The 27,893-nt window shown below is 36.8% G+C and overlaps 2 protein-coding genes across 8 annotated transcripts; one reads left to right on the plus strand and one right to left on the minus strand.

Moving 5' to 3' along the window:
* Positions 1–991: 991 nt before the first annotated feature.
* CPSF3 (cleavage and polyadenylation specific factor 3) lies at positions 992–21,049 on the minus strand. Of its 2 annotated transcripts, XM_035542899.2 has the most exons (18): positions 20,926–21,049; positions 20,169–20,232; positions 19,335–19,432; positions 18,392–18,520; positions 17,257–17,434; positions 15,618–15,707; positions 14,488–14,638; positions 12,371–12,546; positions 11,874–12,032; positions 11,005–11,151; positions 10,247–10,399; positions 8,145–8,253; positions 7,291–7,389; positions 6,188–6,282; positions 5,574–5,661; positions 3,162–3,231; positions 2,478–2,574; positions 992–1,206 (listed from the first exon to the last, which is right to left on the minus strand). In XM_035542899.2, exons 1-18 carry the CDS (start codon positions 20,994–20,996, stop codon positions 1,105–1,107), a joined length of 2,076 nt encoding a protein of 691 aa, XP_035398792.1. In that variant the 5' UTR covers positions 20,997–21,049; the 3' UTR covers positions 992–1,104. The 2 variants fall into 2 exon arrangements, with proteins under 2 accessions (XP_035398792.1, XP_035398793.1); XM_035542900.2 differs by lacking the exons at positions 19,335–19,432; positions 20,169–20,232; positions 20,926–21,049 and having other exon boundaries at positions 17,257–17,306; positions 18,392–18,443.
* On the plus strand, positions 21,034–27,749 carry ITGB1BP1 (integrin subunit beta 1 binding protein 1). 6 transcript variants are annotated; one of them, XM_035542901.2, is made up of 7 exons: positions 21,034–21,111; positions 21,850–21,950; positions 22,759–22,837; positions 23,556–23,692; positions 24,624–24,716; positions 26,509–26,658; positions 27,366–27,749. In XM_035542901.2, exons 2-7 carry the CDS (start codon positions 21,879–21,881, stop codon positions 27,435–27,437), a joined length of 603 nt encoding a protein of 200 aa, XP_035398794.1. In that variant the 5' UTR covers positions 21,034–21,111; positions 21,850–21,878; the 3' UTR covers positions 27,438–27,749. The 6 variants fall into 6 exon arrangements, with proteins under 6 accessions (XP_035398794.1, XP_035398796.1, XP_050565367.1 ...); XM_035542903.2 differs by having other exon boundaries at positions 21,065–21,091; XM_050709410.1 differs by lacking the exon at positions 21,034–21,111 and adding an exon at positions 21,412–21,430.
* Positions 27,750–27,893: the final 144 nt, after the last annotated feature.

The raw sequence follows: 27,893 nt of genomic DNA on the forward strand, positions 1-27,893 counted from the left end.
AACCACATTGCATGTACCAGAAACTCATTTAAAAAAAAAAAAAAAAAACATGATTTTGAAAATAAGATTTTTACCTCTTCCAAAGAGAGAATTCCTTTTTAACATAATGCTGTTATCACCTTAAAAAGGCTTCATACTCTTTCTTGGTTAACCAAAGATATATAGTGCAGGGTGGAAAGCTGACACACACATACCTACTTCACAAATAATGCTGTAAAGATTATCAGGTGCCACTTTAACCAGCTAGGAAAAAAGGAAGTATATGTACCAGAGAAAATATGTTCTTTCAGCATGATTTGCTGTCTAACAACCACCCCAGCTAACTCAGAGTATCACATTTGTATTTGAAATTCCCTACACGCTACAGATTCCATATCCTCTTTCATTTTGTCCAGGAGCATTGTTTCACTAGTGCTGAGTTACAGGACCATCAACAGGAGCAGATGCATGCTGACTGTCTGAGAAAGTGACGGGGTCATTTGCACTTCAGGCTGTTAACAGGTCACAACCACTGACTTCTCTTGAAGCTTCTGTTGTTCATCCAGCACAGACAATGGCAATGACTACATGCACAGTTTTAGAACTGCAGTTAATCTCAGTATGAAAACCTGGATTCCGTTAGAAATGTGTTCAAGCCCCCTTGATTTCAAGCAGATATAAGCATGCAGGTAAATACTTCCCTGACAGGAACAAAGTAATATCCAAGTTTGATTCTGCGCTTATGCAAATTCAAACCATCCAGTTTATCCTGCAAGTACTAATTAATCTCCAAAAATGTGAAACTCCATTTACTTTCTGTAATTCAACATTTAGAAGGCATGTCAGTCCACACCAGGTTAATATTTTTTTCTTATTTGTTGTATGTGCATGTAAGAAAAAAAGAGCATATGCATACTTTGCCTAATTTTATTGTGATCTATATGTACAAATATAGTTGATATAAGGTTGCTCACCCATTATTTGAAATAATTTAGCAGTTTCAGTCACAGAATTGATGCATTTGTATTACTGAAGAAAAAAGTTTATTTATTTATTTTTAAAAAAGAGTCCAAATAAATTTGAACATTAAAAGTTTTTCTTGTGTGTCCTAGATATCTACAGAGGTCAGTGTACTGGGCTGAGGGCATCATAGAGCCTCTGCGCAGCGAGTTCCACCATTTCACGAAGGGAGTCATCATCTTCGCTTCCTGGCTCGCAGTCAACTGTCTGGGAATAAAAAAAGAAGTATGTTAGGAAAAGTAGCACTTCCTATTCCTTTTCAGAATATCAGGAATGGTCATAAGGGGAAAGGAAAGAACAGCTATGCAAATTAAAACTAAAGTTATCTAGAGTTTTCAGCGGTGCTGTCTATTTTTAAATGGTCCTCCAACATGTGAAAGAGTTCAGTGCAGACTTATGGAAGTCTTGCTACAGAACAAGAAAATTAATTTCATGTTTTGCTAGTCACTTGCTTCAAAACTACTATGTGAAATGCCTCAAGTTCTGTAGATTGCATTTGATTCAAAATCAAATAAAAACACAATGTTCAGTCCTTGGAGATTTAATTTTATCTGTGGATTCATCTGCATTGTATTAGGTTAATATTGTAAAATATGGGGATTCAGAGATACTGGCACCAGTACTCCATCTCCACACTGATGTTCCCACACATGAGGTAACATTTACATCACAGTAGAACCCAAACATGATTATTTTATCACTACAACAATTTTAAAAGTCTCCACAGAGAAAGTATGGATGCCCCATCCAAACATGCAAGTTCCTCAACACTCAAACCAATCCCCTGCCTGCTCTCTCAAAAGCGAGGGGCAGCAATTACATGCTAATATTATTCACAATCCCGTGGACTTTCTAAGCACTGAGACAGTAACTTCTCAATTTCTTAGACCATCTTAGCAAGCTACTGTAAGAGCACTGGGTTAAGAGTTAACATGGAAAGAAAATCCACATATCCCATCATTTAGTCAGATCTGTATTAAATAAGTTTTGATATAACATTAGATGAAAATGAAGCCTAATGTTTTGGTTAATCCGTTTGCACTTTTATCCAATCTATTTCTTTTTTCTCTATTGCAAGAGCTCTTTTCATCAGTGCTGTATTTTTTCTGCACTACGTATATATTGAAATCTAGCTTACTTTATTATTATGAAATGAAAAAACAATGGCACAGGTAGCATTGTATGTTAACCACAATACTGTAACCTGCTATCCTCTTAATGCAGTTATCATTCATTTGTTATGTTTCAACAGATGAATTTTGGGCTGGGACCAACCTTCTGCATCTGCAGAACACTTAAAATATTTTTTGCCATCCCTAAGAACAGCACCTGAGAGCTACTCCAGTGGATGTATTACTGCTACCCATGTTTTTAATGTGTTATTAATAAGTACAAAAGGATCGAGATGACCAAAAAATTTATTAGCATAACTCCTACTGAACATAGTACAGATAAATAAAGTGTTTCACTGTTCATACCCGAGTGTCCAGAGAGACGTTTGCAGTCTTTCCATCTACTGTGACACACAGAACAGAGCCATCTTTTGAACTTACACAGTCTTCTCCAAACATATCCCTAAAACAAAGGCCAATACATGTAACACATGGACAAACAGCAAACTTATGTGTTCTTTCCATTAATCCTAGGCTTCCAAAGGCATTTTGACAGCAGTGTATCTCCTTTCAGAAACTACTATTTAACCCACTTAGATGAATCAACAAGTAACAATCTGAATTATTATGAGAGAGGGTGTCACATAATAGTAAGGATTTTACTGAAATAAGTCTCATCATAAATAAAGAGAAGGATTCGTTTGATTTCAAAAGAGGTTAAGTTTTAAAGACATGATCCAAAATGTTTTTTTTTTTTTTTTCTTTAATAAGCACTCATAGCATAATTAAAAACTCTGTTTCTGGAAGAAATAACTGGGTCCTGAATTCAAAATTTCAATGATGCCAAGGCCTTTTTTTTTTTTTTTTTTTTTTTTTTTTAAGTACCTCTGTCTCTATACTTAATTCCTGGCTTTCACAGAAATTTGACTGATGTCAATTTGCATAGGCTATTTTAAAATAACTTTAAACAAGTAAAAAACGGTAACAAATTACTGTATTCACATGATTAACAGCAATCACTTTCATTTAGAAAAATATTCGTCAACTTACTGAAGCATGATTTCCATTCTCTTGCTGTACACATCCATATCTACTTTTTTGGAAATTTTTTGCACTGCAGCTGAAAAGAAAAAGTTATTTTACTTTCACAGACATTTGCTGAGAGGGAAAATTGGCTAATTGATATATAATCTAGTTCCTAGTTGACTCTCATGAAAAATAATATAAAAGCTATGCAAAATACATGCATTTAAACAATTTATAAAGAAAATGTATTTAAAGAAAGGATGGAAAAGTCAAGGAAGTGCTCACATTTTACATTTATGTTCCCTGTACTTAACGCATTTTAGAACAGTAAACTTTGCAAGTCTAATTCTCACTCTTTAATTCTCTTTTTTAATTGTTTACACTTATTACTTTTCACATTTCCTTTATTTAAAAGTGAAAGTAATCCATTTTCATCGCTTGTATATAATCCCTCCACTTTCTCTACCTGTAGGAAAATACTGCATCATGGAGCCCAGGAGCATACAGAGAACACAAAGTAAAACTGGAGAGCTAATGTGAGTAGTAGTAATAAGCACAGACATTCCAGGAATGTGTTCCAACATACAAAGGTTGGAATAAAAATATTGATACTAGTTTCAAACTTCATTTCAAAATCAACAGATAGTTTGAAACAAGTAATTTTCTTTTGAACGTAATCATTTAAGTATTCGATGATTAAAGGAGCAGGCAGTTGAACAAAACAGACCTAGCAACTTGAATTTATTTAAAAGAAGGCTATTTAAAAAGTAGTTTTCCAGATTTCGTAACCAGCTAAAGAGTTCAGAGAACTGAACACAACAGTAGTTAGAATTTCTTTGAAATTCTTTGGAAAACCTCATAATTGCAGAGACTAAGTAAATTTTTTAAATGCACTTGCTATCTCTTAGATAAGATGCAGTAACAATGTGCAAAGCAAAGCAACCTTATATTGGAAACCATGAAGCAACATGAGAAATAATGCAAAAAAGGTATATAAAAGTAGAAAAAGGAATTAATTGTGGGAGAAAAAAGCTAGATACTGTCACTACCAACTTGTACAGATAAAGCAGAAAAGTTAAGTCAGATATTACAATAAGATTTTTTTTAAAAATGCAAAACAAATGTTTTGGTTTTTTTTTTCAGTCATATAAAGAAAGATAGAAAAAAATGAAGACGCTAAAGTACCATCCAAAAATAAAATGGATATTTTTGATTAGTTTATGTAGATCAGAACATGAGGGCATAGCTAGAAGCGCTGATGAGAAGATACATACTAAAAATAATCACAACCAAGATATGAAAATTACACTCTGAATTTGCTTAGATCAAGTGGACTGTATAACCTTTATCCAAAAATAGTGAAAGAACTGCTCTGTGAATTTCTCAACTCAGGAGAAAGAATTTTTAACAGATTTATTGAGACAGGTGTGAGACTAAACACTTAACACCGTACAATTACTTTTGTATAACATCCAATGAATATAATTTTGAATTCTGCTTCCCTGACTTCACCCAAACCCGAGATAAATAACTCTCTAAGATGTAAACTCAACTGCCACTTATTTCACAAGGAGAGCAAGGGTACACAAAGGCAGAATTTAATAATCTTTGTAAGATCTTTTTAGGTAATAATAATGTATATTCCAAGTAATGATGCAAGTAATTGCTTAAAAAAAGTGATTTTAAACCCTAGATAATACATTTTTTAAAAAGTATTTTATTTTGATAAATGGATTATCATTGAATTATCGGTCTTACTGCGTTGCCCAGCTGCCAGCATTTATTCTCCATGTCATAGAAGGGATGCCAACCCAATATTCAATACCCACTCCAGATTCTTAGCATAGTCTCATACATATTCAAAAACAAAACAGTGGAACGAAAAAATATAAACTGTCATCACTGGTAATCCCAACAAAATTCCTCTAATTCTTGAACAGCAAAGCAAAACTTGGTATCTGATGACACTACCACTACCCCGTAATACCACGTGGTTACGGGGTCTTATTAAGTGTAATTGTGAAATTAGTCAGACTTTTTATAGCATAACCTACCTATTTCTTTCTTTTGTATGGTCATTGGAATACCACTCATGAATGGTAACCATAACTTTTGAATAAGAATCTTAAATATTTAAATGTGTATCAGGAATTATGTCATTTAAATAGTTTATATACAAAAAACCAAAGAGTAAGGTTGCATTTTCCATAGTCAGCTATAAGTTGAAGTATAAAAGAAAGTTTCAACACATGAATGTGTTACAAATAAAGAAAATCAAGTTGTAATTCTGTATTTAAGTAGCAAAAAATATGAAGAAGTTTCATAGCGAGATGACACGCAATAATGGAAAATCTATTACAAGGCATTACATCCCTTTAGCTTGATATCAAAAATTAAGAAAGCCTCAGTTGAATAAACATACACTAAACTTACTACCTTTCTGTATTTTAGGATTTGACTGAACTTCCAGTATCACTGTTGTCACGGTGTCTGCATACATATCATTAGCAGGATTTGCCACCCACTAGAAGATAAAAATATATATATATATATATAATTTGAGCATATTATTTGGGCTGAATGAATAATGCAACACAAAAACAACATTCACGGCATTCTTTTATTTTTTCCCTGAATTCTAGCTTAAAATGACTGTCATACATTTATTATTTTTAACTACTTGTAACTTGATATATTCTAGTAACCTCCCATGAAAAATTCAGGCTGCTGAATGTTTCTGAACACATTTATGAAATAGTTATTCATTAACACAACTAGGGGCTGTAGGGAAAGGAGAGAACACCATCTGACCTGATTTCCAATTACTATTTGCCAAATAAAAAAGGACATTGAATCTGCCATTATACTTTTGAGCTACTGCAAAAAAACAAGAAACTTGCTAAGTGAAACATGCTAAGTGAAACAACACGCATCAACACAGGGCCATAGCTCAAGTGAAACTTTACTTAAAACATTTAATCCTGCATGGCATCAATATGATACTATTCTACAGAAAAGAGAGTATTTGTTTCTTCCCCACCAGTGCCTACCTCAAGGACTACCATGCCTGGTTCTTGGATCACAGTAATATTTTTGAAAACCTTCAGGGCTGGTTTTTGTTGGATTTCTATTTCTTCTACGTCGCCTAAGAAGTAGCAACAAATAGTTAGCAAGGATAAAATTATACTGAGAACAGGACCAATTTTATCTGCATAAGAAAACAGGTCATTTTAAGGATGAGAGGGGCTGTCTATTATTATCACAGCAGTTCAGAATCCATTTCTAAACCTGAAGTGCTTACTCTCTTCCCTTACCTGGTAACATTACTTTCTTTATTGTTTTGTCTTTTTTTTTTTTTTTTCCTGTATGTAATATTGGCCATTTTACTTTTTTGGATTCTTATATTTGACTGCTTTAGTACACCGACCTGAGTGCACCAACCAGCTCCTCCTCTACCCTTAAAGGATAACCCATTGTTTACACAAGTTTACAGCATGATTCAAAGGCATTTTTGTGTGAGGTAGCATTCAGGCTATGAGACCCGGTGATATGAATTTGGCTCTGTCACTAGGTGACTGTCACGAAAAGAAGAATCCTGAGCTTCAAATCTGGGAAGGCATCCTAGAAAGTGTGCCTGCTTTTGATGAACTAGGACTGGAGCTGCCTCTGTCCTTTAAGAAAGCTAGACAGAGGTTTCTGGATCAGAAAAAGACAAGGCGGCTAGATTCATCTCTCATGGGGAGGGACAAAAGAGGTTGTATGACAAAGTTTTTGTCTTTGTTTTATTAATTAGATGCCAATAACCATTCTGTTTTGGGGCCGGAGACAAAAGATCATTTAATAAATTTTTCATCAGAGTATTCACTTTGGGGCCTGATAGAAGACAAAAAATCATCTGAAACTCTATAGTGTTGGATGCTCGTGATTTTGTATTACAGCTACAGTAGGATCCCTATAGAGGGTTAGTCATGCTCATGAACTAGATCTGGCAGAAGCTGCGTAATCTAATAAAAGTTTTAAAATATAAAACAAATTGTGACACTTCGGTTACTGGCAGAGCAAAGAAATTTCCACTCAGAAGTTCCCTGAGGACTATAAGTTCTTTTAAAAACTGACCACCATAAATCACAAAGATTTCTTCCCAAATACGCACCAGTAAGCTTTTGTAGCTGGTAATAAAGGAGATTGAAAGGGCCGGTATATGGAATAGCTTGTGTCTGTGTTACAGTGCTCATAGCCAAGTCTGTATAATCTGAAAGAAATTTTAAAAGAATGTATTAAAAATGAGCTTTTTTAATTTGCTTCCTAAAAAAAAAATAAAGTTGTCACTATAGTGAAATAATTCCAAATAACCACCAAAACATTTAAGAAAGAGGATTGAAAAGGACAGTTTGTAAAGAGCGTCTGTTGTGAGATATATACACTGCTTGCAGTTAAGGAACCAGCAAAAGCTTGTTATTTTATCATATGCATTACAGGCAAACAATGAACTAGGACAGCAGAATTGCTTTCCCCAAGCTCTTTTGACCTTACTACTCCATTTAATTACTCTTCTGTTTTGAGAATAAATACATTTATTTGGCAACATACAGCATAGGAAAAATATGCAGTATTTTCACAGTATCATGATTTTTACACTAAGAATTAATGACATTTTAGAAATGTTCAAATTGATCAAGGTGCTCTTCTGCTCTCACTGGTACCTATGATACATATTCAAACATAGGAAGAAGTTTTAAGTAACTAGAAGGAGAAAATTTTGCTGCTTCTCTTTCAGAAAAAGGACAGAAAAGATCTTAAACTTCAGAGGACAATGAATTGAATGTCTTCTCACTTCAACAGTTTAGTACCTTAGGCAAAACTAAGCCGAAGTAAAACTAAGGTGTCCACTAATTACTTATCCAACACAAAATAACAGGAAAAACAAACAGTACTGTATGTGTTTTAATGACAGAAGGATGCAGTAAGTTTCAATCGCCCACTAAGCACATTACTCTCTTTACTTACTGGAGAGGTCACATGGAGAAAGGATATGATAGTTAAAATTTCTTTTAACTAGGATTCCAGAAATTCTCTGTCCTTGTTCTGGCTTCTTATCTGCTAAAGATCCCATCACCTGAAAAGAAAAAAGGCATATAGTGCAACAAGACAATCTGAAGTTCTCATAGCTTAAAGTTAACCGTGGAGATGAAATATAGGTTCCTCAGAAAAACAAGCATGGTATAGAATTACTCTGAAAATAAAGGAAGGTCAGCATAAACATGGACAACAAAAATCTGGGATGTAACACAAAAAAAGGTTGAAAGAGTAAAATATAAAAACCCAAAGAAGTTTTTTCTCCAGTGGCTGCCACAGAAAACATACATGAAAATCATATTTTGTAAACAACTCTAGAATTGTGCTCACGTAACTCCCAGAAATAGCCAGGTGTCCTAATTTTCAACAACGCTTCCTAGTTTTCACACAAACTGAGAGATGAGCACTGTTACCTAGTGAGAAGAAATGCCATTCTAATCTCTTCATACGTCTAGGAAAGACCTGGAATTTTTTCACCCTGAGGTAGCTGAACACCAGAGCAGGCTGCCCAAAAAGGTTACGTAGACATTGGAGGCCTTCAAAACGGGTCTGTGCAGGGCTCTAAGCCACCTGCTGTAGTTGGTCCTGCTTTGACAAGAAAGTTGGACTCCCTCAGGAGGGCTCAAAAGGATCATATTAAAAGTCCATAAATACAGATCTCACAAACAGAAAAGAGGAATTACACTGTACAGGATTTTTTATCACAGAACTCTGGGGAAGAGCCGATTTCTTTTCAGCACAGCACTCCAGCCAGTGTAGTAGCTACCTGTGCACGGCAGCGCATTGGACCCTGCTCCAAAGATGTCATTAGTAGACAATTAACACCTTGACCCTTCATCTTAAGGTTGTGCTGGAGTTCAGACCTATAATAACAAGTCCCCATTATCTACAGGTAACTCCAGTGCACAAAGCAGTTAGGCACTATATGCCAGTTCTACATCTAGGCTTATAAGGACTTGATAAATTAAACCGTGACATTTTACCTGTCAGTAACACCAGTGCCATTTTTTGGCATTGATTCTATAAGGAGTTAAGATTAGGTCCTTATTAAATACCAGTTAATCATTTTCAATCACTCTTCCTTCAAACTTACTATGTACCATGAGAAAATTGATGTTAAATTCAGTTGAGTCTAATAGAAGTTGGCTATCGGGGACTAGTAATCAAAAAAGGGTCTTCTTTAAAGAATCTAAACTAGATTCTGATTAGAAGCAGAATGTAGTTCAATTAATATACATATCTCTATGGTTTCTTGTATATATTAGCGTTTACTTATTTCAGTATTTAGATTTTGTTGTAATATTTAAAGATTGTATCGCCAAATATTATCATAGTAGTTTAAATGCATCATATTTCTTGCTACTCAGAGCACATGCATATAAACTTGTAAAATATTCTCTTTAAGCTGTTTTTTAAAAAATCATTTGATGAAATACACCGCACAGTCATGGCTACAAACTTTCTTCTGCCAGACAATCCTTTTTACAAGGATTTTATTTTACAAGCTGTCTCACTGATTAAAGTAGCTGGAGACAGCATTTCTAAATGTCTGATTACAGTCAAGCATGTAATTATTTAATTCAGCCAAAGCAATTATTCTCTTCTAGTATGTATAGATGGAATGGGTGTTTGACAGCATCTCCCTGAAATGTAAATGAAATCTATTACATTATTTATGCACAGAATTCAGCGCTCTAACATGACTGGAATTGATGTTCTTTGTTGGGAGAAAATTGAGGACTGCTGTTTTGGATCATACAGCAAAGGGCTTGGGATGATGGGACTGAAAGCACTAGCAGATTTGTCGATAGCAGCATAGATTTAGGTTGGCAAAAATGAAAAAAAAACCAAAACTCTCCCCCCACAAAACAAAAACAGCCAACAACATTCACACACCGAGTTCCTGTAAAACACATGCAATACAAAAGCAATTTAAATTAGGGTCTTGAAAGAATTTTAAGAATTTTAAAGAATTTAGTTTTTAATCCAGAGAAAAATACTGTTGTACAGATAAGAAAATATTAATTTTATACCTTGGCAAGTTTTTCTCCTCTGAAGTTTAATGTCACAGCTTCGGTATTCCTAGGATTATGAACTTCTATGTGAACTTCATCGTTATCCTCATATTCTCGTATCAATGCTGCTTTCAACCTGGCCATTTCATTCTGCTCACCATGAACTAAAATCTGTAAGAAAGACAGTTTTCCTTTTAACATAAGGTATTTGCCCAACCAGACATGTTTAGTAAGCAAATTATCTAAAACTGCCATCTTGTACTTCATCTTCATGAAAATGTGCATTTCATGACGACATAATATTAGTTCAATTATTCTACGTACAGTTCTATGCTTGTGTTTGAATTCTATGCATTATTCAAAGGCACAATACCTCGACACTATACGTAGAAAAATACAAGCAAATAAGTAGAATGCATTATGTAGATTTCATTTCACTTTTCGTACATGAACACACTGTTATATTATGAAAGGAAGTATTAACTTCAGTTCAACCATAAAAGTTAGCTTTATGTTTTTGTGTTTGCATGTAGATAAATATATACATATACAAATAAATGTACAATTCCCAGATATCCCACAGACAGACAGTCAAGAGCATGTTCGTCTTTACTTCACTAAGGTAACAGTGAAAAAAGGCAAAGTCTTCACCTTTTATTACTCAAAGGATAGGGATGCTGGCTACTGCTAGACACCAATTGCTGCCTTGATGACTCAAGGCTGTGAACTGGTTTGATGAATCCCACTCTGGAGAAATGGGCAGCATGTATACTAACCACATGTGGAGGTTTCAGGGCCCGGATAAACTCACTAGTTTGTTGATAATCTGTGTGAGCAGAGAAAGAAATGTAATCCACAGACATCTTCAGGGGGAGTTTTTGCCCTGACATAGTTGTGATCTCTTCGGGTTCAGACATGATGTGCTAGAAAAAAAGAGCGCTTCTTTAAATAAAAAATTAAAGGCCTCCTGCAGACACCATAAAACTAAAGCTTTACATTTCAAGTATCAACAAAATAATATTGACAGACAAGTTAAATGTGAAGAACTGAAAAAAAAATCCTCAAATTTCACAAAACAGTCACAAATAAAAAAAACATGCACGACATACAAATTTAATCTTTTACATGCCCAGCAGATTTGGGAGTTCATTCTTCTTCCACATACATCTCTATAAAATTTACACTGAAATTGTAACAACTGTCTGATTTCTATCTCTAAAAGGCAAAACTAAACACTCTGGTTACCCTTAGCTGCTAGAATTAGGAAGGAAGGATTTAATTCTCTACAAGGAGACAGTGGCACAACATGCACAAGGCATGATCTGTGACACGTAAGTATTGCTAGATTTAACGCTGACTCCTCTAGCAATGGGGCTAGGGCTCCCCCTCTCAAAGATGTAAGCATGGAGAAAAGTACCAGTCATTCCTTCTCATGACGAGATAACTGCTCCTAGAAAAGCTCATTTTCTATAACATCACTGGAAATGGCCATATGCAAATTTTCTGTATATTTCATTAGTAAAGTGCAGTTAACAGCAATCTTCTCCGTAAATCGAAATAAAGACACCTCCTGTTGGCCAATTCTTTTTAAATGCAACACGCATACTAGTTTGTTTTAAGAATTTGTGGTGTGCTAACAACTCACCTTAGCAAGTGTTCCTTCAACACAGTACCCGGCTATAATTACTCCATTCCTCTTATCTGTGCACCAGCTCTCAAACAGCTCTCTGGATAAGCCACTCTGCATCATACCTGGGGAAGCCATCACCACACTCGGGCCGATATCATCAAAATGATCCATACTCTAAGTGGAAAACAGCAGGAGCATCAGTTACCATAATCCTTGAAGAACACAGAAGTAGAGCCCTACATTCACAGATTAAACAGCATCCTCATAAAAAAGCTCTTTGTAGGAAAGTTCCTCCTACTAATGCCCATAAGGGGCAAATTATAAGCATACAGATCAATACTGGAAGAAAAGTTGGGATGTAAGCTCCCCTCATCCAGCCCTCTAAACAATGGGAGAACAGAAAATTCAGATATAAACCTGTAACTATCAACCTATTAGGATATTACACATGCAAACTATTCAGCAAATATGAACACTTCCATCATTGTTCCTTTAGTATATGACAACCTTACCTTCAGGTTACTAATATGCTTGAAAACAAATGGATTGTTGATGTTGATTTGCTTGCGGATTTTGTCATTCATGGCATTGACATATGTCTGATAAACTGCCATGCACTTCTTCGCCAAAGAGGAGGCATAGTAAATAGGGATATCGTGGAGTTCTGGGTGATTTTGCCAGTATTCATCTGAAACAAATAAACAAAAGTACACATCAAACAGCTCATAAACACAGCATTATCTCCAAAATGCATACTTCTCAGAAGCGTTTATACTTTTTGTGAAACAGATTTAGCAATGTTTTTATCATTTTTATTATAGAAAATCACAATCACGGTCTGTTTTTTTCATCTGGCCTACTAGAGCAATCACCAACTAAAAATGTATGTAACTCTAATACAAACAAATGGACAAGAAAGAGATGAACTTCAAATATTTTTGGCCAACCCCAGTCAGTCACCAGTTTCAGCCACAAGGGATAAGAATATGTGATACTACACAGCACTAAATTTACTTTTACAACAAAATAAGTTCTACCACACCACTGCAAGAAAGCTTAAACATCTCTGATAAATGTAAGTTATAGATCTGACAGCTAGAGACATCTGCACATAGATGTGTTAGTGGGAATTCACTATATCAAATTTGTGTAAAACAAATCCACGGAGTTCAAGGAGTGAAGGGATTACCCAGTTACATGTCTGGCTCCCTTTATTATCACCAACAGTTATATTTTACAAGCTTAACTGAAACAAAAACAGGAAAAAAAATCCTCCCCTAATCACAACTTATCTTTCTCATGATGACAGTAGCGATGACCTTTACTAAACATGAAGAAGAGATCTGAATGCAGATATGCAAGCCTAACTTACTTGCTTTCTCACTTGGCTACAGCTCTGGTAATATAAAACATATTTATATTGCAAAACTGCAAAACAACCACCCCAAAAGAGTAGTATGCTCTTTTGGCTGTATTTGTACATTTAAATGATACAGCTTTAACCTAGCAGCTTTGGTCTGCAGACCAAGTTTTCAGAGTATGTCAGAGCAGCTCACTGTCATGAATATCTTAATAAGCTCAAATGTAAGGGGGAAACAGCCAATAAAGGATGGCCAGTAGCAGGATTTACTCTAATATCAAGAGACTGCACCCATCATCATACATTTCTGTATCATAATAGAGTATCTTATTTTTTGTCAGACACATATGGAAGGAATAAAAACACAGAAGCCTGTGGGTTCAGTTGTGTATGCATGTGAGATGCAATTGTATTTTCTACCTAATTAAGCATCCAATTGCATGTCTGCCTTTAGTAGATGTACTTCCAAGCTTTCCTTTAGAATGTCACTTTAGTATCTACACACAGCAAGGAAAGACCAACAAATTCCAAACTAATGGCTACATGAGGTTTCAAATGTTCAGTTTTTACCTCTTCTATCAAACAAATTACTCTTGCTAAAAGGAAGCACAGAAGCCTGGAAATACTTTAAAAATTGTTATATCTGAAGTACCTTACAACAACTATTTCTTTTATGTGAAGTAGCTTATTATGACCACGTATAATTTTTTTCCCTCCATTTTGCCCTTCTTAACAAACCCTAATTTGCTTTCCCATTACCATTAGAAATGCTAGAAGTGTCTATGGTTATGGTCTTCTCAGCTTTTCCTAGAAAGATTTCACGTAGGTTTGTGAATTAAAGGGCAAAAATAGTAAAACTTTGGAAGAAAGTTTTACCTCTTTTTAGCAAAACATTTTAAATAGAACAGTCATGTTTTCATTACTAACTTTGCAATCTGTAGTAATATCTCCTATTTGCTGAAATCCCAGTTCAACAAGATTTGAAGGCACATGTTACTATGGAATTACCTGTTCCTTTCTAGGTCTCCTTTCTAACTCACACAGTTAAGCTGCCTGTCCTATAAACGCATTTTGAAAAGGCTTTTTGGGTGGTTTAGTTTTATTTCTATTTTACATTTGAACAAACAATATTACATATTCTCAAGTAATTAACATACTGAAAAATTGCTGAGAAGTTGTTTAAAAAAATCATATACTTGGAAGACTGCACATGAAAACATTCTCCTTTTTTATATGCCTTTTATTAAGAGAAATTGGAAAGATACATACCTAAAATTAGAAGTAGTTCTTGAGCTCGACCCAGGGCAAACACAGGAATAAGACCTCTACCTCCTCTATTTACAATGTCATGAACAGTATTGCAGAATCTTGCCTCTCGCTCTTCCCTTTTCTCATGAATATGAGTACCATAGGTGGACTCCTATGCACAGAGAAACCTGGTATTAAAAGCACTGACACAGACTAATTCCTGATCTTCTCTAACTCCGACAAATTTCATAAAAACACTGGTGTTACCATGCAGAAACAGAACCTTCGTTTTAGAATTAAGGGCTTCCATTTGTGTGCCATTACATTGCATGCATTAAGTTTTCAGCTTTTCAGTATACTGGGGCAGAGTGGGAAGTGGAAAGAAGGGGAAAATCAACCACCCCCCACTCCAAATTCCCATAACCATCTCCTCCACCAAGATAAATAACCTTCCCCCCAAGCTCCTGCCAGCTATTTGGAAAGAGATCCTATAAAAAAATAATAAAAGGTAGAACTACAAATTTTGATGTTCCTTTTAAGAGGTTTCAATTTTACCATATTTTCCTAACTGAAAATTCTGCCACTTCTTTGACGAACAGGTTATTGTACTAACATGGCTCAGTGGTGCATGTAGCATAGTTTAGAAACACCTAGTCTAAAATACGGGAATTACATAAAATATAAGATTTTGATGTATTTAAAATGTAAGAATTATCAGTTACAGAAAACAATCAGAAGGGACACAACAAATGAATTATTTACAGTATTACTCTAGAGGATCTCACAGGTCATTCTGAAATAAAACATTTAGGTTAGGATTTATTAAAGGAAAGTATCCGGCTACATTGAAGTTTGTACAACACATCTAGGAAACAAGCTGAAACTTGGTAAATCTCTTGAAAACACATATCTAGAGGCTTACGGAACATTATCAGAAGAATTATAAAATGAAAATTAGATGTTAAGACTTTTTAATACAGTGAAAAAAAAATTTGGAGTGTTTTCAACACCCAAGTGTTTGGATATTGAACACCAGTCACATACTACTATTAAACCTCCACTGTCTTTCTCATGCCATTTCAGTTCTAATTTACTAATACCCCTGTACACATGTAATTACTAATATAAAGAAATAATTTTGTAAAACTTACAATGATAAGAATATCGGGCTTAATATTAGGAATCTCAGCTGCCATCAGATGTCTGTCTTCCTGTCTTGAGAAATCACCTGTATACAAGAGCTGTGAGACACAAAGACCAGCAGTTATTCTGGGTACAGGTTCTACCAGTTCAGTGTTTTTTTAAAAAAGCCGTTGTATTTTTTTTTTTTAAACTGCAAAGTTAATTTTAAGGAATGTATGATAAGAAGGTCATCTGTACTTTAACTAAACACTCTTCTGATCCGGTTGGTGCTTAGAATATTCGCTCACCAGTACAATAACACATATATTTTAACTACAATAAGTAAAGTATATATTTTAATTTGGTATATAAGGGTTCCATTTTCAACATGTTGCATATATGCACTTGCCATTAAAAGTACAAGCTGACATAACAAAGTACAGTAGGTACTACTTGGAAATACAAAGTAGATAAATCAGCATTTACACATCAGAATGCAAATGCAATGAATAACCCCTTTTTCTTTTTTTTTAATTCTTTCTAAAACTTTCTGATGCTTACGAAAAGCCTGTAGTCAAACAGATTTTCCAAACAGAATGACCAAGTTCCTTATTATGCCAAGAAGTAATTAATAACCATTGGCAATTTTAATGGATTCTTAACTGCAGGGTAGAATGTCCTAAATTATCATTTCAGAACTGAACATTTTTTTAATTAATCATTCAACTGATGAAAAGGTGAACAGTACCAGAACACAGAGTCAGCAGTAGCAGATAACTGGTCTACAGGTAACCTATCCCATTCCTCATTTGCTTCACAGGGAAGCAAATAAAATAATGGATGTTAAAACCCAATCTGTTTCAGTCATGAATAGTAAGAGGGAAATCTCTTTCTCTGTCCTGCCTTAATCAGGAGAAAAAAAAAAGGCAGTAAGATGTCTAAATTTAATTGTAACCACTATAAATTCAGTTCCGCATCTATACTTTTTAAAAGTTATTAAGTCTGAAATTCTCAAGCATTATAAACCACAGAAAAAGTCCTACCAGAGAGCAAGCCTTGGGGCCTCTCTTCCCTCTTCAGAGCTTTTCTTAGGCAGTGATTATCCTACTGAACTCCAATTCATGAGATTAGTTTTGCATACCTGGCATTGACACAGAGCTATCTGTGATTATAGGATAATTTATTTAATCTCTGTGCCTAAAATTAACAATAATTCTATTTCTTTAGTTACTTTAGCATTAGAATGTCTTGACAAAAATGTAACTTGCGTAATTTGACGAAGGCCATTTACGCACCCAGATGGGCAGACAGGGTAAATCAGAGTTAGAAAAACAGCCACCAGTTTATAGCTTTTACTAAAATGCAGCTTCAGTAAGACTGCCTCAGCTATCAGCAGAGCAGCAAGGAAAACCACACATTTACTGATTCCAAGTCTGAGTCATAACTCACTCCCATAAAACCCAAACTTATTACCTGGTTCAATACACAAATGTCACCTGCTTGTTTTAATCAATGAGAAAACACATGCTTTAAGTCAAGGCCTCCCACCTGCATGCCCAAGCCTGCCTGACAGCTCCAACCATAGCAGCAAGGCTTGGTGGACAATAATAGTTAATGACTACATTAGAGTTCAGGCCTGATTTCAACTGTGTAGCAAAAAGAAAATACCTTTACACCAGCTATTTCAATCATAAACATGGCTGCTCCCAGAACGTGGCCTGCGTGGTAGCACCAGAATTTGATTCCTGCCACTTCTTTCACTTCATGGAAGTTGATGGTCTCAATCTTGTCCATGCTTTCTTCAAGGTCTGTTTCTGTATATAGCATGTCATCCGCTGATATATTACTGGAAAAATGAAATGGCTAAATATCAGCTAGTTTTACCAGCTTAGATTATATAGCAGTTGAAAAAAAATGTTCCTGGACCATTTCAATTTCACCATTGAGAATAAGACTCCCATTCAGAAATGTCATGTCTCCATGGCATTAGAGACATTTCTTAATTAGAAATTAAGTCCAGGAACCCTAATGCAGTTCACCTAAGCAGAGTTAACATGTCTCTTTGAAGGCCACGTTACAATAGTCTTTTCAGTTTAGGATCTGCTCTGCATATACCAGTCCTCAAAAACCAAAGCGAACCCAACCACTTTTCCCATTGGCCTAGAATAAACAAGTTACAAGAAGATTGTTTTATCACATTTCTGATGCAAATCTGCTGAGTTGAGATAAGCTGAGGACCACTGCATTCACATAGAAAAGATGTGCTCAAGGCATGTTAACAGACAAGGGGGAAGAAAATTTAAAAAAAAAGAGAAAAAAACAACACCATGCAAATAGCAGCATTCTTTGTACCTTTTTGCCTAGATCTAATACTTAATTTGACCTTGTCCTGAAAAGTGGGTTATATCTTTAGGGGCTTAAAATTCACTACTTCTGCAAAGCTTAAGAAAAAAAAAAAAAACTGTCATTAAATAAGATCAAATAAGAGCAATTAAATAAGACAGAGTGAGTAAAGAGAAACAGATGGGGGTGGAGGAAAGAGACACTAATAGATTCAAGGTCCAAATGAGGCAAATGAAAAGAGTAAGAGGAAACAAGGTAAAATTTTGTTTTGATTGATAGGAAATTATTTTAGAGACACAGTATCCCTGAGGCAGTACGATGATTCATTATTTCTAATGTTGCTACTTGTGGCAATGCCCAGGTTCACCCAGGCTCCTTGGGCAGCTTCACCTTAAGTTTCCCATTGGGTATACATGGGAAATAATTCAAGGTTAAAGAGAAAACCAATGGGGCACCTTACCTGACTTTGACATAATCTGAAAGAAGCCATCTGTAAATAGCTTTTGTGGCATGAGTCATAAATGTCCTTCCTTTAAAACTTGTTTTCTGCAAAAACCATGGTAAAGCTCCACAGTGATCTAAATGGAAACTTAAAATAGACACATGAATCCCATTAATAAGTTGCCACTACACAACATTATCATATAATTCATAACTTTACCATATTGACATAACATCATGAAAACTGTCAATCTCTTTGTTAACTATGCTGGCCTATATCCTGTACATCAGCGACTGGAAACACAACTGAGAAAAGGTAAGAGTAACACAATAAATTTGCCATTACCTATGAAGACTTTTCCAATCTTAGAACTAACTTTTTTTTTTTTTTGTAATTTACAAATTTAGAGGGGGAAAAAGGCAACAGGAACACAACAAATGTCTAAGACAGAAGAAAGCTAATAGAAGCAATCCTGATTTTGTACATATGAAACTTAATTAAAACATGAACTATTCAAATACATTTATTTGGCCACACTTCTAATTTGACTTACTCTAAGGAATTACTTTTAAGATACAGGTAGAACAAATGTATATCACCAAAGCTCAGTACTATATAGACAGCTGGTTATGACTGGTTAAGACACATACAAACGGCTCTCCTCACCTCAGCCAGTAAGTGGTATTTAAACCAGATTCAAAGTTTGCATAAGTCTCTAAGAACCTTTTTCATACAAAGCCAAAAAAAAATACTCTTCTTTAGTCTTTTTGTAGAAAATTCATTCTAGAAGCTGTCAAGATGGTTAAAAGTGACTGAGCATCCTTTATTTAAAAAAGTTGGAAATTAAAATTTTGCCATGCCACTACCATCTACGTAACACTTAATTTTAGCCTCTCAACCTACAAGTGAGTGTGGCTCAGACCATGACCTCAGTGTATTTGTTCTTCTAGGTGCAACTTACTGACTTATTAGGAGGAGATCAATCTCAGCAGGGTCTATCAAATCAATGTAAGGAAGAGCATCCATTCCTTCCAGTCCAGGATGGATGCCACAATCAAGCTGAAAAAAAAAAAAGTAAAAAAAAGTTAAAGCCTCACAAAATCACAGAATGACTGAAAATGGAAGGGATCTTGGGAGGCCACCTGGTCCAACCCCCCCCCCCCCCCCCCCACTCTAACAAAACACATTAAAAACCCCTCTTCCATTCTGGCCTAAAATATAGTTACAAGAAACTAGTAACCTTTAGCATTACACAGAAAAATATTTTTGTCCTCAATCACTGCTTTTAGCATCGGATACCACATCTAGGGTGTCTGTCTGAATGATTTATCTTCATGGGTAAACACCTTTTAAAAGGCCCCATTCTTTGTATATAATTTTGTACTTATGCAAGCTTTCATCCATACTTCAACACTACCTGAATATACAGAACTGGTATCTGCAAGATATTTTAGTTACTGTCTGAAAAGACACCTGAAAAAGGGGAAAAGAACATGTATGTGTTTACACATGGCTGCTTACACACAGCTGAAGCCTTAGGTTCCAGTGAAACCTAATACATACAGATTTTAGAATTCATACTTAAGACACACATATTCTGTTGGGGATATGGATTTATTTTACAGGACAAACCTTGTAATGCCTACTGTCATATATGTTATATTGTTCCAGAAAACTAAAAAACCTGCCTCTTCTGACTGACTTCAGGAAGGAATTGGATTTAACCTGTAACATCTTTTTGTGACCTGAAGTACTGTGACAAGAGGGCGTACAAGTCCATCCATGAAATGATTACCATTATTTTTCTTCCTTTAAATTCCAGAATAATGCATGATCTTCCTACTTCTTGGCCAGCACCTCTGCAAAAGGACATCAACGTTACCAAGACTCCAACGACACACAGCCTATAGATGTAACTGCACATTAGGTGCCTTTTGGGGAATTACTTTTCTGTGGTGAAAATACAGACTGCAGAGTATGTTTAAGCTCAAACATTTAAAGTAACTCAACAGCTACATTTGTCTCAGAGGAAATCATAGACTATTTAATACTGCAGGAGAAAAAATATCCCTAGTTTTGGGAAATGATTTTGGCCTTCCTGTGGTTACTGCACAGCTGCCTCCCAAAACGCTGAGATGCGTAATGCATGGAAAGCTCCTCCAAGAGTAAATTACTGTGGACAAATTACTCTTGGGACGTTCCCGGGCAACACCTTGTATTAGCATCTTTAGCATAGGAAAAAAAATATATATAACGAGTAAGAAGCCCACAAAAGGGCTCGTTGTTGAAGCGTAAAGGCCAGAAAGCACTGAGTTTTTGCTTCAAAGCTGCAGGAGGAAGGGATGCAATCCTCCTAGCATGAGCCAGGTGATATCGGGGAGACTCCAGGCTCGCTGCCCGTCGGAAAGCGACCAAAACCCGAGAGGGAAACCCCAAAAAGTCCCTCTGGAGCCGGACCCCCCCGCCTCCCCTCAGGCTGCCTGGAGCCCGATCCGCCGGCGGCGGGGCTCGGCTCGGCTCGGCCCGGCCCGGCTTGGCCCCGCGGCTCTCACAGGGGCCGGATGAGCAGCTGGTCACTCTCCTCCGCCGGGATCAGGGCCTCGGCTTTCCGCTTCGCCGACATGGCCGCTCACTCCTCCTCTTCCTCCTCCTCCTCCTCCTCTTCCTCCCGGCCGCCCTTCCCCTGCGGGCGGAGCGCTGCGCGGCGCCGGAGGTGAGGTGAGGCGAGGCGAGGCGAGGTGAGAGAGCGGGGGGCTGCCGGGGGAGAGAGGTTTTTGGGGGGCTGCTTGGGAAAAAAGGGTTTTGGGGGGCTGCCCGTGTGTCCCCCGAGGCACTAAGCCTGAGGCGGCTCTCGCTGCAGCCTTCAGGAGCGCCTTGAGTAGCTGAGGCTGCCCCTGGCAGTGCTACAGCGGCTTGTTCCTCAGAGCTGGGGGCCTGGGTGGTTTGTTGGGTTTTGTTTGTAATGGAGGCGTAATCTTTGGGTAGGGTTGCATGGGATGCATGTAAGAAGGCAATTAAGCTGTAGTTTAAAACGATAAAGTCATCTGATGTTTCTAAGTGAGTAAAAACACTTTAAATTTTGTCTCGTTTCTGTGTATCTTCATATTTATATGCGTGTATTTATTATATGTGTGCATCATGTAAGTATGTTTATTATATATGTATATTATATGTGTATTATATATATTATTGATATAAAATGTATATTTACACGGATTAGAAACTCCAACGGCTCTCGAAGCTAGGCAGCAGCGTTTTGGGTGGATCAGAGGAATGGGGAAGTTTGAGCAGAGATCTTGAGGGACTTTTCACCAGCCACAAATTAAAAACACCAAAAACTTTCCTGCTGTTCTTAGAGCCGCTAGCTTAGTGGTTTCTGGGTTTTGTACGCTTTGGATACAGTCAGTGTGGTGTTTGCAAGGAGCTCCTTTCCTTGATGATATAAGAGTTTAATTCTTACCTTTCCTACTACCTAGGGTGTCTTCACTGATCCAATTATGAAAAAATGTTCAGAAAAGGAAAAAAACGACACAGCAGCAGCAGCTCACAAAGCAGTGAAATCAGTACTAAAAGCAAGGTAAGCTGAATTCGGGGTGTGATCTTTATGGAAAAACTTTCACCTGTTATGAGCTGACAGTTGAGTGGTTTGCTTGCACTGATGCTAGGATGTGATTTCATAAAGTACATGTTATAAGGCCCTTGCGTTCTGAAAAGACTGCTTGGTTATTTCCATAGTGAAGCCCCCAAGAGCTTCTTCTGGCAGCACATACTAAGGCTTGGAAGAAAAAGTAGTATGTTTGTTCTCTAGTGATAACTATTGCCTTTAAGAAGGTGCCTGGTGCTAGGCACCAAGAGTGAGTTTGTTCTTCAGTATTAATTTGTTACTCAGTATCTCTAAAAGCTATTCTTCATTTTAAATTGTGTGTCCATTTTGTCTGATAGGTTTTGGAATGATCAGTTGAATATTCTGGATTTTCCAAGGTGCCGTTTCACTCCCCTTGCACTGCTATGTTATTTCAAGCATTGGTGACAAGCATGTAGTTGTCAATTTCTTCAAGTTAAGATGCAGTACCAGAAAAGTCTGGACATAACCTTAAGGTTCATTTTCTCTTTTCTTTTATTTCCACCTTATTTGAAATATTTGTGGACTTCTAAAGGGCTTCTGCTGAATTTGTATCAGTCTAACCTACAATGAGGCAGAAAGATAACTTCAGGAAAAGCATAGAGCTTTTGGTTTGTGTTTTTCTTCCCATTTTGCAGTGCTGCTTAAGTAATTGAAATATAAGTATTAATTTATGTTAAAAAAAAAAATGAGGCAGGGCATCTAAAAGCGAATTGTTAGTATGTTCTCAGTAGCTTTCTGATGACATTTATTTTCTTCTTAGTCTGTAGATTCCAGTCTTGGAGGACTTTCCAGGTCTAGTACTGTGGCTAGTCTAGATACAGACTCCACAAAAAGTTCAGGTATGTAATCAGAGTTTGAGTAGAAATGTATGGAACAAAACTAACGTTGTATGTGTTTATCTATGACAGCAGAAAATGAAAAAGGTTAAAATACATATTTTTAATAATGGAATGAATCTGTTAGCCTGTTGACTTATGCATGCATAACTTCAGGCTTCTAAAGTATCTAGCACTGAATCATTTAGTATTAAGTCATTGTTTTTAAAGTAACGTGTCTAAGTAAGAAAAATTCAGTTAGCTGCTTTAGCAGTCTGTTATACAGCACAAATCTGATGTAACTTTTTGGGAAACTCTGTTTCATGCTCTTACAAGTTCACATTTGCACTGAAGTAAGTGAAGTAGGAGCTGATTTTACTTGTTCTTGACTACCAGATCACAGTGTATCGCTGTTCAATCAAACAGTTCATTTAAAATTATGTATAGAAAAATAGAATCACCTTTCCTGTGTTTTCTGACTAAGGTTGTTAACTGCAAATCAGAATTAGTATAAACAAGGCTGTATCATGGATTCATATAAAATTATAGTTTTACCAAGGGCTGTTCTGAATCAACTCGGGCCAGTTCATTAAAGAGAGGCTTTAATATACTGTGATGAGGTTAAGTGTTTGAAGGTCTGCAAAAAATTGTGGAACTTAGTAAGTTAGCCCCACTAACACTAATTAGAATAGAATTACTGTTCACGAGCTCTTCAGGATTGCTTTGTTTTATTTTGTTGCAGGACAAAGCAATAGTAATTCTGATACATGTGCAGAATTCAGGGTTAAATACGTTGGTGCCATTGAAAAGTTGAAATGTAACGAGAGCAAAAATCTAGAAGGGCCATTGGACTTGATAAACTACATAGATGTTGCCCAGGTAAGTGCATTACAAAAGAATACCAACAATGTTAGAACATCCTAAACTTAGGTGTATTTCTTTCATGTTATTATGTGATCCAACATCTTTCCTTATAAGTTTTATACTTACTAGAATTAAAACAGCTTAATTTAAAAAATAAACCCCAGTCACTACACTATGATCTCAAAAGCTGTACTCTGTTCCCTCCTGTTGAATAACTGGAAAGATGCACCCAAAAGCACTTGTGAAGAAGCAGACTCAGAGCCAAGATCCTTCTCATGAGTCATTATGGAATGAGTGTCCCACCTGAAAGCTGCTGCATTGTCTTCAGCACAGTTAGGGTTAGAATAGGATAGAATAAAGCAAAGAATATCTCCTCCAGATTTCACCAGTACTGTAGAATAAGTTTTCCTGTAGAGGAAAATGTTGGATTCTGCTTCCATCCACTTATGAATCTATGACTAAATAACTTGAATAATGTTTGGGTCATCCTTGCCAAACTGTTTGCTTGTACATTTTTTTGTACTAAAGCTGTAACTGGATGTTCTGGTTAGGTAGCTGATGGTTTGTACCCTTAAAAGCACAGAATGTCTGTTTATCTTACAGCAGCTTGACACTTCAAGTATCTGAAACTATTTCTACAGCCAAATACAAAAGTGCTGCTAGTGTGGAACTTGGATCACCCAGGGTCAGCGCAGGGTAACAGGGCCAACCTCCCCACCCACCTCAGATTACAAATTCCTTTCTGGATTCATGCAGTGCTTCACATAACGTCAAGAGATTGGGCTAATGCAAGAATGTCAGACTCCGCACACTAAGATACACGCAGGGGTAGTGATGTTGCTAATCCAGAGGACTGAAGTACAAATAAACATGTTTTAGACTGTGTATCTTCATTGTTCATGTTCTTCTGTCTGCACTAAAGGCTTTTGTTTGTTTCCCTCCAAAGCAAGATGGAAAGTTACCTTTTGTTCCAGGTGAAGAGGAGTTTATAATGGGAGTTTCCAAATACGGCATTAAAGTTTCAACATCTGATCAGTATGTAAGTGAATCACAGCAAACTTTGGTGAGAGTTGAAAAGTGCTTTCTTTTATTTCTCTGACAGATAATCAATCTGAGTGACCAAGATGTCACTTCTGGCTTGAAGCAAAGTGGTTTTTTTTGTTGTTCGTTTTTTTAAAAAAAAGCTCTCACAGCAGCACCACTTCATTTCGTATCTCCTTAGGGCTCTGTATTTCCCTTGTTGGATTTTTGACGTGAATCCATTCCTTTTGACAGAGAGCACCAGGCAAAAAACAAGAAAGCTTTTATGCTCTGGGCCCGTCTTTCTCTGTGGCTGTACTGCCGTCCTCACATATGGGGAAAGGGGCATAACGTGCCCAAGACCATAGGTTCCTCGGCGTGAGTTAGTAATTCAATTCCTGTTAGTGTGGAGGAAAAGAAAAATGCATCCTTGAAAAAAGCATCTCGTCTTCCCCTTCAAAGTTCCAGCCTTGTGCTGCTAATCCACGAGTGTGAGCTCACTTCAGCACTAAAACCTTGTAATTCCACTTTATTGATCAAACCTACTTTTTGTTTGCATTATTTCCTACATGTACTTTTTGTTCCTTTAGTGCACTTCAAATAGTTGTTTCGCTAAAAATAAAGAGCTGGTCTCTTCCCCAAGGCCCTCCAGTTGCCTTTGTATAACTTTGTGTTGCAGTCATGTGGTTTCCTTCTGGTTGCCCTCAGAGCCCCAGATACTGTAAATACTTGGCCTTACAAAGTCACGACCTAACCCAGCAATGCCTGCTCATAAAAGCCTCAAGTGTGAGAGTGGTGGATAGCATTGCTCAACAGCTGAATACTCTGAAAGGCTCCTTTCAGAAAATAAAACACTTGTTTCCTAACACCTGGGAGGAAGTATAGCATTTGGTTCTCACACTTCTGTTTTTGCTGTCCTCCTAATTTCTTAATTCTCAGTAAGAACACGGGTTACATTATTACTTACAATTCCTTTGTACTGTGATAAAGGTCAAATAGGTATTTTTAAGATTTTTTTTTTGTTCATCATTCTTCTGGCTTTGAGCTGAAAGCATGCACAAGCTGATAAAGCCTTATGTGATTAAGCTAGCTTGCGCTGACATCTTATTGCATTGCATTCTGTTTACCAAATTTGGCTTTTTGCATTTGTGCCATTGTTGACATTTAATTTGTCCCTCAGTGTGTTAGTACACCTAGCTCTTCCAGAGAGTTCCAAAATGAAAAGGTTATTTTCTCTGCATTCATACGCAGGCCTAGAAGCAGTATGACTGGAATAAAACAGATGAATATTATCAGTTCGGTAGGAGGGCTTAAGAAGGGCTTTGTCGGGTTGGTCTGCAGAAACCTTGTACCGAATGACATCAACAAATCTCTTTTTGGAACGGCCAAGATCAGAAGTGGAACTTGCCAATAAAGCAAAAAGTACACTTCGTAAAACTTTCTTCCTCAAAGCAGACCTGCTGCCAGGAAATAACGTGGCAATGAGCAGGTTAAGCACAGAGGGTGACTGAGGATAGGTGGGAAACAAATGTGTGCTTTGGTAGTACGGCTAGAAATACAGACCACATACAAATGCAACTCAAACAAGCAAAAATTAAAGCCAAAATGATGTTAAATCACCATGTAACAACAACAACAAAAAGAATAAATTCTTAACTAAAAGAAATAGTTATGGTTTTTACCAAGGAGTACTTTTCTCCTGTAAATAAATCTGAAGTATTCTTCTGTCAGAGAGAGAATCAAAATGTGCAGAAAACTGAAATAGCTGTTGCAGTGCTCCACGGTAACTCTTATTTGCCCACCGGTTTCAGGATGTGTTACACAGGCATGCCCTCTATTTAATCGTACGGATGGTCTGCTATGATGACGGTCTGGGAGCAGGGAAGAGTTTACTGGCTTTGAAGACGACAGATGCAGCCTCTGAAGAATGCAGCCTCTGGGTTTATCAGTGCAATAGTTTGGTAAGAGTTTGTTTACAGTCTTTAATTTAGGTATCAGTATTTTAATTGTAAAGGGAGGAGCTAACACTGAAGAAGCTTGTGAAGCCTTTTTGGCAGAAGAGGGATTGGTCAATTTTCAAAGAGTACAAATCTGTCCCGGCTAAGGATGGGGGAAAAGCCCTGCGGACTGTATTTGATCAGCCTGAGGAAAATCTCTGTGTTCCCTAAAATTGCAAATAGATGTGCATGCCTGAGAAGGCTCTTTGCAACCCATAGTGCTATCGTAGCTGCTAAGGACAATCCTCCATTTGTCTTTTCAAAGACAAAACCCTTTTTAAGATGTGACAGAGCAGGGAGTGATTAAGTAACAACTCTGGTAATGAAGCATGCGTTTATACTTATAGGCAAGGGAAGCAAACTCCTCTTAAGAGCAGGAGAATTCCTTGTCAGGATACTATGATATTATTATGATATTATTACAGCTGTAGCAGCACTGGGGGAACACGTGAGCTGACTTGCTGAATGCTAGTGTCACGCTATGATTAAAGCTAACAGCTCTGACTTGTTCAAAAGAGCTCATTTCAAACAGCTTCCCGCATGCCATTGCAGACCACATAAAATCAAACTACTCCATTTTGCATGTCTGCCAAACAAATGCTTTAAATGAGTCTTGAGAATTTTAGAAGTTCTTCAGAAAGTATTAACGTGCCTGTGTTTATGCACTACAGGAACAAGCACAAGCTATTTGCAAAGTGTTATCTACAGCCTTTGATTCAGTATTAATGTCGGAGAAGTCCTGATTTTCTTCAGCAGCACATGACCGTGTAGTACAAGAGGCCTTTGTGTGAGGAAGAAACGGGGCTCCTTTGTGATACCACAGACTGGCTGTAGCCACACACAAACTTAGAAAAGACTTGCTGTGCAAAAAAGAGCCATGCAACGTTGTACATGGTACTTTGTCATTCCCCAAACGTGACTTGAAGAAACTACTCCACCTTCAGTTTCCAGGACTACAGAAGTTTGTATTTAACATGATATTTTTTTGCTAAATCTGTTTTGTATGGTGATGTCGATACTGTAAAAATGTAAAATAAAACTGACACTTGCTTCTATCTTTTTGTCTTAAAACCCATTTGTTAATATAAAATTCAGTTCTGCTTGACATAGAACTTAAAACAGCAACAGAAAAGTAGTAATAAGTAGTCATTTAGTGTTTTACATGCCTAATTTAATGTAAGGTGTGTGCTGCCTCCATA

This window comes from Cygnus atratus, chromosome 3 (genome assembly GCF_013377495.2).
Source record: "Cygnus atratus isolate AKBS03 ecotype Queensland, Australia chromosome 3, CAtr_DNAZoo_HiC_assembly, whole genome shotgun sequence".
NCBI lineage: Eukaryota > Metazoa > Chordata > Aves > Anseriformes > Anatidae > Cygnus > Cygnus atratus.

Bases quoted from the DNA above. Each gene is read 5' to 3' on its own strand.
- CPSF3 (XM_035542899.2), bottom strand. From the start codon at position 20,996: ATGTCGGCGAAGCGGAAAGCCGAGGCCCTGATCCCGGCGGAGGAGAGT. The intron at 15,708-17,256 runs GTATTTTCTTTT...TGTGTCTCACAG, and splicing joins TTGAAATAGCTGGTGTAAAG to CTCTTGTATACAGGTGATTT. The intron at 12,033-12,370 runs GTAAGGTTGTCA...TTTTCCACTTAG, and splicing joins AGCATATTAGTAACCTGAAG to AGTATGGATCATTTTGATGA.
- ITGB1BP1 (XM_035542901.2), top strand. From the start codon at position 21,879: ATGTTCAGAAAAGGAAAAAAACGACACAGCAGCAGCAGCTCACAAAGC. The intron at 24,717-26,508 runs GTAAGTGAATCA...CACCGGTTTCAG, and splicing joins TTTCAACATCTGATCAGTAT to GATGTGTTACACAGGCATGC. The intron at 26,659-27,365 runs GTAAGAGTTTGT...TATGCACTACAG, and splicing joins TTTATCAGTGCAATAGTTTG to GAACAAGCACAAGCTATTTG.